Source organism: Eptatretus burgeri, chromosome 18, assembly GCF_056783735.1.
Source record: "Eptatretus burgeri isolate ZD-2024b chromosome 18, Ebu_testis_v1, whole genome shotgun sequence".
Classification (NCBI taxonomy): Eukaryota; Metazoa; Chordata; class Myxini; order Myxiniformes; family Myxinidae; genus Eptatretus; species Eptatretus burgeri.
In genome coordinates, this window is record NC_140978.1 from 11,845,238 (window position 1) to 11,857,559 (window position 12,322).

The 12,322-nt window shown below is 37.9% G+C and overlaps 2 protein-coding genes across 4 annotated transcripts in view; one reads left to right on the forward strand and one right to left on the reverse strand.

The window, feature by feature from the left end:
* Positions 1–8,890, reverse strand: part of SETD7 (SET domain containing 7, histone lysine methyltransferase) — a 42,359-nt gene extending 33,469 nt beyond the window's left edge. Inside the window, exon 1 of one of the 2 annotated variants that reach the window (XM_085864345.1) lies at positions 8,619–8,873. In XM_085864345.1, coding sequence (XP_085720471.1) covers positions 8,619–8,814 — 196 coding nt within the window. In that variant the 5' untranslated portion in view covers positions 8,815–8,873. Of the gene's footprint in view, positions 1–8,618 lie in introns of both variants that reach the window. The other variant, XM_085864344.1, reaches the window with a different exon arrangement.
* Positions 8,891–10,006: 1,116 nt separating this feature from the next.
* The window catches only part of RAD50 (RAD50 double strand break repair protein), an 89,098-nt gene continuing 86,782 nt past the window's right edge, over positions 10,007–12,322 (forward strand). Inside the window, exons 1-2 of one of the 2 annotated variants that reach the window (XM_085864347.1) lie at positions 10,086–10,104; positions 10,265–10,446. In XM_085864347.1, coding sequence (XP_085720473.1) covers positions 10,318–10,446 — 129 coding nt within the window. In that variant the 5' untranslated portion in view covers positions 10,086–10,104; positions 10,265–10,317. Of the gene's footprint in view, positions 10,447–12,322 lie in introns of both variants that reach the window. The other variant, XM_085864346.1, reaches the window with a different exon arrangement.

Sequence of the window (12,322 nt, forward strand, 5' to 3'; positions counted from 1 at the left end):
TATCATTAAAAGCATATCTATATCACTGATTAATTCCAAATTCTGTTTTGTCATTTTTAACATGGCATTCCAAGCCAAACCCGGGGCCATGTAATAGTGAGCGGGGTCGAATCCATAAGAATTTTTTATTATGACAGACTGTTCTAAAAGTTTCAAACACATCAGCCAACTAGTGGGGGAGCACTCGGGAGAGTGCAAAACCTCCGCCGCCAATACTGCTGCGTCACTCAAGTGAACCTTATATCTTAAATCACTTAAAACATGTAGATATGCAAAAAAAAAGGAATCGAAATTTTGCTGAAAAAAAAGTTGCAAAAATTTTTTTTTTCGAACAATTTTTTTTTTGGGGAGGGGGGGGGAGTTGGAAATCACTTAAAATATGTAGAGATGCAAAAAAAAAATATTTCTTTTTCTCCAACAATTTTTTTTTGGGGGGGGGGGTGGGACCAAGTCCAAAATGAAATGGCATGATCCTTGGACCATACCTCACCCCCCCACCAAGTTTCGTCGAAATCTGTCGAGGAGTTTTTCCGTAATACTGTTCACAAACAAACAAACAAACAGAAACGGGTGAAAACAGTAACCTCCGATCTTTGATGGCGGAGGTTAATAACAATACATCAGTTTTAAGATACTAATCATGATATTCTCCAAAATTCTTTATATTAAACTTCTCCCAAACCTTTTTAGCTTGTGTATAATCTCTATCAGAAATGAGTTTTATTCAACTTGCTAGAGAAACTTTCCCTTGAAGGAAGTTGTGTTTCTTTAAACGTCTCAAATGAATCCATGTCGTCATACGGATACATTCCCTTTTGTGATAAGAGATCAATCTCTTCTTGATTTGAGAAATGTGATTTAAGATTCGGTAAGTTTTTAATATTTGATGCTAAGTTAGATAATGGACTTGCCATAAACTTGTATGTGTCAAGAAATCTGATATGGGTTATGGGGGATGTATGAATTGTTTTTGTGAATGAGATGTATTTTTGATCTGTGTTAGGAATGGCAGAAATATCTCGATGTCTTTGAAAGTTCATTTATAAATAGATGTGTGTCATCGTGAGCGTTGTTGTGAAGAAAGACAGGAATAAAGTTTGGGGGCTTGTAATTAAGATTACAACGGGAATGAGCTGGACCTCTATATTTTCCAGTAAGATGACAATGATCCTGAACTTTGACATCTCCCTCAATTGTCTCCTCACAAATATGACAGATACTGTTCTTTCTAAATTCCTTTTTCTCTCCCTTTGTTAATGCCATTGGTTAATAGGTTTTAACCATTATTTCTCTTAGTCTTGTGCAGTCTTTTTCCAATCGTCTTACAAACGCCTCTGAGGCATCTCCTCTATAAAGTTCTAACTTGTATCCATCACCAACAGATGACTTGATATAATAACAGAAACCACAAGGAGTATGTTTTTGATATTTACTTGTGTATGATTTATTTGGATTTGGAGAAACATTATCTATCTTTTCAAGGATACTTTCAAAATCAGCATATATCACAAACAGGTGTTTTATAGATTTGTTAAAATCTTTGAATGATATGTTTGAACCTGCTTTTGGTAAATTGAGTACGGTTGATTTATGATTACCACAATATTTTGAATGTTGATTTAATCGTTCTTTTGTGTGAAAGGAGTTGAGACATATCTTACAAGGATACGTTTTACAGTTTCTCTTGTATAGTTGTGATTTGGTTAATGTTGATAAATTTTTGATGAAAGCATAATGTGATTTTTCCTTTGAAGTAAAGTAGAGAAGGTCAATGTGTGTTTCATCATTTTTATAGTTGTTTGAAATTTTTAATATCTGAACTTTGTTTGTATCCGTTAATCCATATACATGAACAGATAGATTATTCATTTTCTCAAATTTAGGAGTATCTCTCAATGACATTGGAAACTTTAAATCTTTAACATCTAATGTATTCTCATATTTCTTATAATGTTCAACCCTTTCAGGTTTCCATTGTGGAGGATGTAAGTGAGCAATAACAGACCATAGAAAACATTTATTATCTTTGTTTTGAATATTAACAACCGCTTTCTTAAGGCACTGTCACACCTTGACGATTTAGCCAGCAATGGCAACGTATAAAAATGTATGTAAAACGTTGGCGTACGCTGAAATTTTGATGTTTTTAAAAAAGTTTTGGTCGTATGCATAACATATTAGTAACGGGCACAGAACGTTTTGTTGTCTTATAGATAACTTATACCAACAAATGCTTAGCCTGTTGTCGGCGTTCACAACCTATGCCCAACGATAGTTTAACTTAGGCATAGCGCGCTGCACGTATCGCCGAGGAACTCGTGACGTAGCCTGTTAAAAACCTGCCGCATGCTGATTTAAATCATGACCGCCTGAGAATTGGAAGTGTCAACATCGCAGTCAAACCTTGACAATTTAGCCAGCGTATGCCGACCTATGAAAAATGTGTCTAAAACGCTGGCACACGTCGAATATGGTATGGGTAAGTCGTGTATACGTTAGGAGCACACTGAAAGACGATGAAGTATGCTGTCATATTTCGTGGTACGTCTCGTACGTCGTGAAATTTCAAGCATGCTGAAAATTTTACGACGTACTCGCCGTATGGCTCACACGTTCTGCTACGCTGGGAATAAGTTGTGGGCACGATATGCGATCATTGACACACGTCGACACAAGTTCCTTGTAAGTTACTCGTAAGACGAAACACGTTGAGGTAATGTTTAGCATTCCCGAAACTTATTTTCTCCGTCAAGGCACATTTTCTTTTTTTCTCCTTGGCTCCGTGAAGGCACGTGACGAAATATCTGAAGTTGTTGTTGTTGTTGTTGTGTTTTTTTTTTTTTTTTTAGTCTGTCACAAATTTTAAAATTTTTTGGGCATTGGCTTTTAAGTTTCGACGTTGACGTGACAATATCCTCAAACAGAAAATATTCACAGAGGAGGAACTAAGAATTAGACCTGAGCAAACTGAAGAGGCAATCGGACGTGACGTAACGGCACGTGACGAAATATCGGAAGTTATGGTTGTTGTTGTTTTTTAAAAAAACGCTGCCGATACGCCATTATACGGTAGCTGTAAATTAAAAACACGTCCAGTAAGTTCTGTGGTCGTCCGGAAGACGTCAATCAAATACGACTACATACGTCAATATGCGTTGGAGGTACGTTACACATATGTTCAAAGCACGTTACTCATAGGTTAGAAATAAGTTTTGGGTACGCTAAGCATTACCTCGACGTGTTTTGACTTATGAGTAACTTACAAGTAACGTGCCTCGAAGTGTGTCAACGATCGCATAACGTGCCTCGACGTGTGTCAACGATCGTGTAACGTGCCTACAACACGTTACTCGTAGGTTATAAATAAGTTTCGGGTACGCTAATCATTACCTCGACGTGTTTCGACTTATGAGTAACTTACAAGTAACGTGTGTTGACGTGTGTCAACGATCGCATAACGCGCCTACAACTTATGGCCAGCGTAGCGGAACGTCTGAGTCATACGCTGGCATACGTTGTAAAATTTCAAGCATGCTAAAATTTGAGGACAACTGCAAAGTACAACGATGAAAGCCAGCATACTACGACGTATGGCAGTGTTTTTCAGCGTGCTCTTAACGTATACAAAACTTACCCATAACATATTTGACGTGTGCCAGCGTTTTAGACAAATTTTTCATAAGTCGGCATATGCTGGCTAAATCGTCAAGGTGTGACAGCGTCTTTAAGTTTGATCTCTTTTGGTAAATCAATAAAAGAAGAAGCTTGAAGAGGATCTGATTTTAAGATGTGTATATCTAAAAAGATTATTTTTGTAATCGCAAATCCACCACCTACTACAGTGTTATCAACATCTTGTTCTTGTCTCTGGAGTTCATCATAAACATCACATCTTACAAAATCTTGAAATGATGAGATAAAGTGAGGGTTTGTCCTCATATAGGGAGTCGTTTCATCACCTTCTCTTACCATATTCAATTTTACTCCCATATAAAACTTAAAAGTTTCCATTTCACTTCATGTGTTTTAAATTATAGTTTCAACACTTTGTTTAACCATATCAACAGCTTCAATGATTGAAGATGGTGGAGGGTCTTGAAAGCGAAACAATCTTATTTTTATATGTCCTTTAAATGCCCCATCAGTGTTTTCAATGGAGAATTTAGTGGCACCTTCCCTTTCTTCATCGTTCTTGTGCTTGCGTGATTAAAGGTGTTTATTATAATTTTTAAAAAGAATATCATTATCGCATCTATCACAATGTTTTGTTTCTTGGTCAAGTGGAGATATTTGTCTGAAAAGATTGAATGTGTGTTTGTTGGTTTGAAGGTGTTTTTTATAACATTTATATTCATGATTACAAACATCACAGTACGTTGTATTCACCATATTTAAATAACAAAACTTTGCTTAAAATAAAATTTTCTTGATGAAAATTCCGTTTAATTTATGAGTAAATCTGTGCTTAAAACCATTTTATCCTCCAACTTTTTTCACTTAATAAATACAATGTAGGAAGACACAAAAAACAAGTTTCAATCAATATTTTCATTTGTAAAAGATACTGAGAAATATGTCGAGGATGTAAAATTGAATAAAGATAACTATAACAACTATTGGATAAAAACAATTATGGTGAATAATATGAGTTCTTCAATTTCCTTCAGTGGAAGGGCTTTTAGTATATCTGGAAGAACATAAATTAAAGTAGCTCTAACAAAAGTTTCTCCTCTCCTTCTGGCAATCTATCTTTAATTCCAGCAATGTGTGTGTGTGTGTGTGTGTGTGTCTGTCTGTCTGTCTATCTGTCTGCGACCGCCGTTTTTCGACGACCACCAGTCCGATCGGATTGAAACTTGCCAGGAATATTGCTGGGGCCCCGCAGATGTGCCTTTTCGAGGTTTGATATCGATCGGACAAGCGGTTCCTAAGTTACGGCCATTTATCTGTCGGCCAATGACAAGACACGGTGCTATGACGTCACGAATGGTGTCACAATTAATTGTTATTTATTTATTTATTTATTTATTTATTGCACGATCGACCGTACGATCTGACTGAAACTTGCCAGGAATATTGCCGGGGCCCAGCGGTTGTGCTTTTCAAGGTTTGATATTAATCGGACGAGCGGTTCCCAAGTTACGGCCATTTATCTGTCGACCAATGACAGGACAACACAATTCTTCTTCGTTTGATATGACGTCACAATTGACGCTGGGGACCTGAGTATGTTTCCCAAATTATGGCCATTTATGATACTGTTGGTCCAATCTAATTGAAATAATGCCCCAATTCAGTGGTCGTTTACGCCCCTACGGGCCCGTACTAGTATATTCAAAACTAGAAAAAGCGATGAAACAAGAAAAAGTATCAAAAAAGAAAAACCTCATGGATGAAGCTTTCGAAAGAAAAGATAAGACCATCTGTAATATGCAAGGAGAAATTTGTATTTTTTTCAACAACCCTAAAGATGTAAATCCTGATGAAATAAAGGATGTTAATATATCAGGGGAAATGACATTCCATTCAATAGTGGTTAAGGATCATTTTAAAAGTACCTTTAATATAAAAAATGTAGTAGTTGAATCTGTTAATGAAAAAAAGTATATAGATATAGATGGTAATGTTTTTTACTAATTAAATACGAGTCATTATTCAACTGAAGATTTTGAAGATTATGAGAGTGATGATATTGTCTCTGTTGGAACAGAAGACAGTCATGATACCGAGAGCTTGTGTTCAAACGATAGTTATGAAAGAAGTTTTATAGATGATTGTGAAAGCACCAATGAAAGTTCCGAAGATGTATTTTATTTGATGTAAAGTATTACTTTATAAATATGAATAGTTTTCCAGATTTTGAGCCTCTTGAATTTCCTGATTCTCCACATGACAAATTTGAGAATTGTCCTGCATGTGAAAGACGGGGATTAAACACAGAGTCAAAAGCCTATAAACAATGTATGTTCTGTGATTATCTTCTAATTAATGATAATAAAAAATATAAAAAGGAATATAATTCTTTGAGATTTACACCAAAAATGAATTACTTTACAAGATTGATTCAAGAAATGAATGTAAAGTATGAGGGTGATAATACACCTCTTCTTCCAAGAGAAGAGACTGAAGAAATGACGACCATGTTTCGTGGATTGATGATTTATATTCTTAACGATTGTCATTTTCAGGGAAATATCAACACAAGATATTGCATTAATAAAATGATAAATTATCTTGAAATTAAACCTGAACTTCGGATAAAACATAGTTTCCAAAAAAAGCCAATAAAAAATTAAATAACCTGTTTTCCAAATATATAAATGAATAATTTTTACCCATTTGGGAAAATAAGATAAAATTTAACAACCATAAAAATCTTCCAAATTCATTAAGATGTCTCATAGTTGGTTCAAGTGGATGTGGAAAAACCTGCTTCCTTTTATATCCCTGATATATCATCGAATTGGACACTCCTGATCTATCATCGACTTGGACATTCCTGATTTGTCATCGACTTGGACATCCCTGATCTATCATCAACTTGGACATCCCTGATTTATCATTGAATTGGATATTTTACATGTCTGATCTATCATCATGCCTCACTCAGATGGTCTCCTCGACCAATAACTGATTGGAATTTAACGGAATTTTTTTCCTGAATTGGTTGTGAAAACAATTGCTTGTCCACCAGATACGATGATTGGCAAGACAAAGCCATTGGGTTTTAATTGATTAAAGTGAAACTAAACAAATTTCTCATCCACTCCCCCCACTAATAAATGTGCTTAATTACCTCTGCCACCGAAAGTGGAGGTTCTGTTTTCACCCCTTTCTGTGTGTGCAGGATACTTCAAAAGGTTGTGGACGGATCTGGATGAAATTTTGTGGACATGTTGGGTGTGTGACAAGAAGAACTGATTAGATTTTGGTGAAGATCCAGATCTGGATACTAGAATTATTTTTAGTGATTCTTCACCATTGAAAGATAGGGCCAAAAATGATTATACAGCACGATATCTCAAAAAGTTGTGGATGAGTTATGACAAAACTCAGTGGACACGTTGGGTGTGTGGCAAGGACGAATTGATTCGATTTTGGTGAAGATCCGAATCTGGATCTGGATTCGACAATTATTTAATTTTAAAAGTGATTCTTCACCATTGAGAAATAGGGCCAAAAACGATATAGTACTGTAGTCTGTATGGCATGGTATTTCAAAAATGTATTGTATTGGGACTGCAATCTTCTCGTGGATCAGGCATTACGTGACAGAGATATGCGCTCCACTGAGTGCCCTGCTAGTTCTACAAAAGTTACCTCTTTCAGAATAATGAGATCAGGTGAGTAGCGACTTCAAATATATCATATTGGTTCACGAGCACCAGCCAGAGTGACCACTATATTCGTTATGTCTGTGTGTCTGTCTGTCCAGAGCATAACTCCGTGGACTTTGATCCGGTCTTGATGAAACTTGGTTATGTGTTCAATATCAATGTATAGTTGTGTTTTCCAGGATGAGGGTGTGCTACGCCCATTGTGGGCAGAGCCACACCCCAAAAATAGCCATTTTTAGGGGGTAGTCGGATTAAAAATCTATCTTCTCCTAGGGAATTGACTGAATGGAATGGGTTCTTCGGTATTTGAATCGCAAAATGAATGATCTAAAACTTGTTGTTGTCCGATTTTTCATTTTCGTCTTAAGGTCAAAAACTCAGAAAATTGCGAATTTTGACATAAAAATGATACGACCGCCCAAACTTTGAGAGCTAGGATGACAATATTTTTTATGCATAATCCTGAGGTCATTCCCCACCTAAAGTCTTGAAACCATTTTGCTCTATCTCAACCACCTTGCCCATGGCACCCCCTTCAAGTTTGTTTTGACGCAGATTTCATCAAAGTATGGATAATCCGAGGAGTGCGAAATGCCATATAGCATATATGACGTTATAGTGTTCCTGGAATGTTCCAGAGGAAGTTTTGCACCAAAGGTCATAATCCTTGACCTTTGACCTTTAAAGTTCACAAAGGTCAAAATTTTCAAAGTTGTAGGAATCTAACCGGGTTTTCGACCTTCTTCGACGAACTAACTCCAATAAGCTATAGCACGTATCCTGTTTCCTTATTTTAATGTCCACAACATTGTTTTGCGACCTTTAAAGGTCATGCAAAGGTCAAATTTTGAAAGTTGTTGAACGAAACCGGGTTTTCGACATTTTGCAGCTAATAACCCGTCACTCGTACCACATCATGTTGATCATTTTTATAACTTGGTCAAAAATTATCACATCGTCTCATCCTTGACTTCTGAAACAATCTACATCATCAAATACCGCTCGTGAACCATCGTCGTCTTCACACTTGTAATCCTTGCAAACGAGATGCACGTTAAACATGAATATCAACAGGTTGGGCAACTAAACCGCCGGGAATGAAGATTTCTTAAACTTGAGCTGAACACGTGGCGAGCGGGAGAAGGGAGGGTGCGTCGGCAGCTCGAGTCCGCCGCGGCCCCTCCATTACACAACCAGGAAGCGAGAGGGAAAAGGGACTCAGAGTGTAAAGGCCATGGTTCCTTCAAGCTGGGGATTGGGATGCAGAGGCGGAAAACACACCGTCCACGGTCTCCTCCAGCTCCACGTCATCTTCATCCTCGCTATCCATATGAGCGAATTGGTCACCCATCCAGCGCCGAAAACACTCAGCAAATCCACGTGTGTTTAACCAACCAATTCCTTCCCCCCTCACCCTCCTCCACGACGACGACTCGATCAACCTTGCAGAACTTTTTTTTTTCTTCCTGATCTTCATGCAACACAGTGTTCAGTATTTCTCCTTTTCACACCCTTCGAATCACAGAATTATGTCGTCCTTTGGTACTTTTTCTTCTTCGTGCGTGCTTGTTTTGCATATTCTTGGTTGTTCCTTTTGTTTTCTTTGCTCGGTGAAAAGGTTTATCGCTTCGGTGAATAATAAATCTTGCTGCGTATTATTAAATTTATAATCACAAAGTGTGAGAATGGAATACGACTTTGAACATACTTTAATTACAGTTCTACAACTTCAGACATTGTTAGCTTTTCGGGCGGTGTATTTGCAAAATTATCGCGTCACTTCTTCGCCGTTCGCAAGAGTTGTTTTTCGACAGCGAGTAAAAATATTACATATTCACTAATATTTAATAAAGACAGCATTCCTTCGTCTTTATTTCCTGAACGTTGTATATTATTGTACTTATTTGTCACGTGTTCACGTGTGTTCAGTTACAAAGTTTCTTGTTGAGCGCTCGCCAAGTGGCTTAAGCACCCAAGCAAGCACTCGATTCGGAAACCGTGGAGGAACGGCTGGCTTGGCAAGCGCTAGCTAGTTGCTTGATAACGGAACAAACCTCTGTTGTGATATCTTGAAATGTATTGTGGTGTATTTACAGCCTTGCGTATTGATATACAGTGTGGAAGAAAGTAGTCCCTTAACGCCATTTCCCTTGCCTGTCTTGATGACGTCATAATCCCCTTAATCCTATTGCATACGTAATATTTACGGTCAACATTGTTGTGATTTCTTGAAACAGAATCTATTTTAAATTTGATAGTTTTGAAAATGACATTTCTATCCTTTCAATTAATTAAGTGAATCGATAAATATACCCGTGAAACAGTACCATGTGTGTGAATGAACAACTACAAATACAGCACGAAGGTGAACCTCCATTGAAATAGCGGGATTTCACAACATGGATGGTTCCAGATGATTTTATTTCTTACGGATTGCAGGGTTTGTCTTAATATTTTATTTCCAGGTGATCTTAGGTGTTATAATTATTTTTTCTCTGGATTTTGAGTTAAAATACAAATCATCCCATTGGGCGGTGTATTGGCTGCGTTTAGCTTTTAGTGTGTTTGTTTTTTTTTTCTCTCAAACGACCTACCCGGATTAAATGCAGCGCTATAAGATAAAGTCGGTGATATAATATGTAGTTCGTAATTCCCCAAGATGTAATTTAAATGGTATATCGTTGAGTAGTAAACATTGAAACGAACCAACGACTCAAGGCGCCAAAACTGTTTTCGGCGTCGAATTGGGCGTTCCGTTTGACTGCGCTGTGTGTGTGTGTGTGTGTGTGTGTGTGTGTGTGTGTGTGTGTGTGTGTGTGTGTGTGTGTGTGTGTGTGTGTGTGTGTGTGTGTGTGTGTGTGTGTGTGTGTGTGTGTGTGTGTGTGTGTGTGTGTGTGTGTGTGTGTGTGTGTGTGTGTGTGTGTGTGTGTGTGTGTGTGCGCGCGCGCGAAGTGACGCTCTCAAGGCAACATCAGTCATCATGTCAAAGATCGAGAAGATGAGCGTCCTCGGTGTGCGGAGTTTTGGCACCGAGGACAAGGACAAGCAGATCATCTCGTTCTTCTCTCCTCTCACCGTTCTCGTTGGACCGAACGGAGCGGGCAAGACGGTGTGTTTCCGTTATTTATTTGTACGTTTATCACATTTTTTTTTGTCACAACATGGTGTTACTTTCAATGAATGAAGAAAGTCATGTGTGACATTCTTCACGAATGTCCCAATGAGCAATCAGCTTGTCAAGCCAGACGTTCCTCATCGGCCGCTTTGTAAGCTGCTCATCTGGTCGCTTGGCAAACGGAGCAGCAATTTCGTCCAGGCAAAATTAGGTTTCACTTGAAAGAAATTGCATCATAATTTTTTTTTTTTTCACCACAGTGAATTTTTTTTTTTTTTAACCAGTGAATTTTTTTTTTTACCACTGAATTATTTTTTACCATAGTGAATTTTTTTTTACCACAGTGAATTTTATTTTTTTTTACCATAGTGAATTTTTTTTTTTTTTACCATAGTGAATTTTTTTTTACCACAGTGAATTTTATTTTTTTTTACCACTGAGTTTAAATTTTTTTTTTTTTTTTACCACAGTGAATTTTCATGGGGTCCCCAGAATACTATACTCAAAAGTCCTCAGAAATATGTAAAAAAATGTACATAATTTGCATAAATCCAATATGGCCACCAAAAAGGAATATCCTTTATTCATTTTTACCACTGAATTTTTTTTTTTTTTTTTTTTTAACCACTGAATTTTTTTTTTACCACAATTATTTTTTTTTTTTAACCACTGAATTTTCATGGGGTCCTCAGAACACCATACTTCAAGTCCTCAGAAATATCTGTCAAATTTGCATAAATTCAATATGGCCACCAAAAAGGAATATCCTTATTTATTTTTTAACGACTAAACACTGAAAATAAAATTCAGTGCCCACTTGTACTCTGATGGTAGAACAGTGGTTGAGGAAGAATTGGACTGTAGTGTCATGCACCGGACGAGGAACGTGCCTTCCACGGCTTCAGCGACACTGCGTACCCACCCTCTTCTCCATCGGTGTAGTTTTGTGGTTGTCATCGGTTAAATCCTGGCTCATCCGCTTTTTTATTGTTCTCGTTGGCTAATACAGTATTAGCTCATTCGGCCTCATATCAAGGGTTCCATTCCCCTCTCGGCTACCTGAGTTGCACCAAACCGGTCGTACGGGTTTTTTTTTGAGAATTACTCCATCTCCTTACTGGATGGCCGTTGGTTCCCGAAAGGAGCTCATCCGCCCTTTGTCAGGTGTTGTTTTGAGTCTTGACAGGGTGTCAGTTACTGTGCCCAATGGCAAGCTAGTGAGGGGTGTCGGTTTAGTCACCGACAACCCGACCATGCGTCAGGTTCCATTGGGTTACAGGTTCCATTGGGTTACATGTTTCCAGTGGCAATCCCTCAGGACTGACCTCTCACCATACCTTTCCTCTCAGGTGACATATCTTGCTTGACCAACCTAAACAACACTTGTATTGTGAGTCGAGATATTTTACACAATGGAAAACATATAGAACAACTGCTCAAGCATGCTGAAATCAGAGGGGGGGGGGGGGACGCAAATTCTCCATGTAAATGTGTATCATGTCATGCCCCTCCAGGTTGTAGAGGGTATTACAAGTCTTCATTCACAGTACAGTATTCCTATCCCCACGTTTTCCAGTGCAGTGAGGTGTTTTGAATTGAAAGCAGTAGGTATGTTTTTGCTTCATGCACGTAACCTGGGTTATTATTAATTTTTTTCCTCCACAGAGCTGTCACTTGCCTATACATCACCCAAATAAAGCTATGTGTCAGAAGAAAGTGTTGCATGCTTGGAACAAGATCGCCCGTTGGGCGGGTGCCCTGCTCATGCATGTAATATTGCATGTTACTCTCCTGCGTTTTTATCAAATTTACAAATTGTTCCCTCTTAAAGATCACACACACATATTTATGTTGCAATTTTTATCCCCGT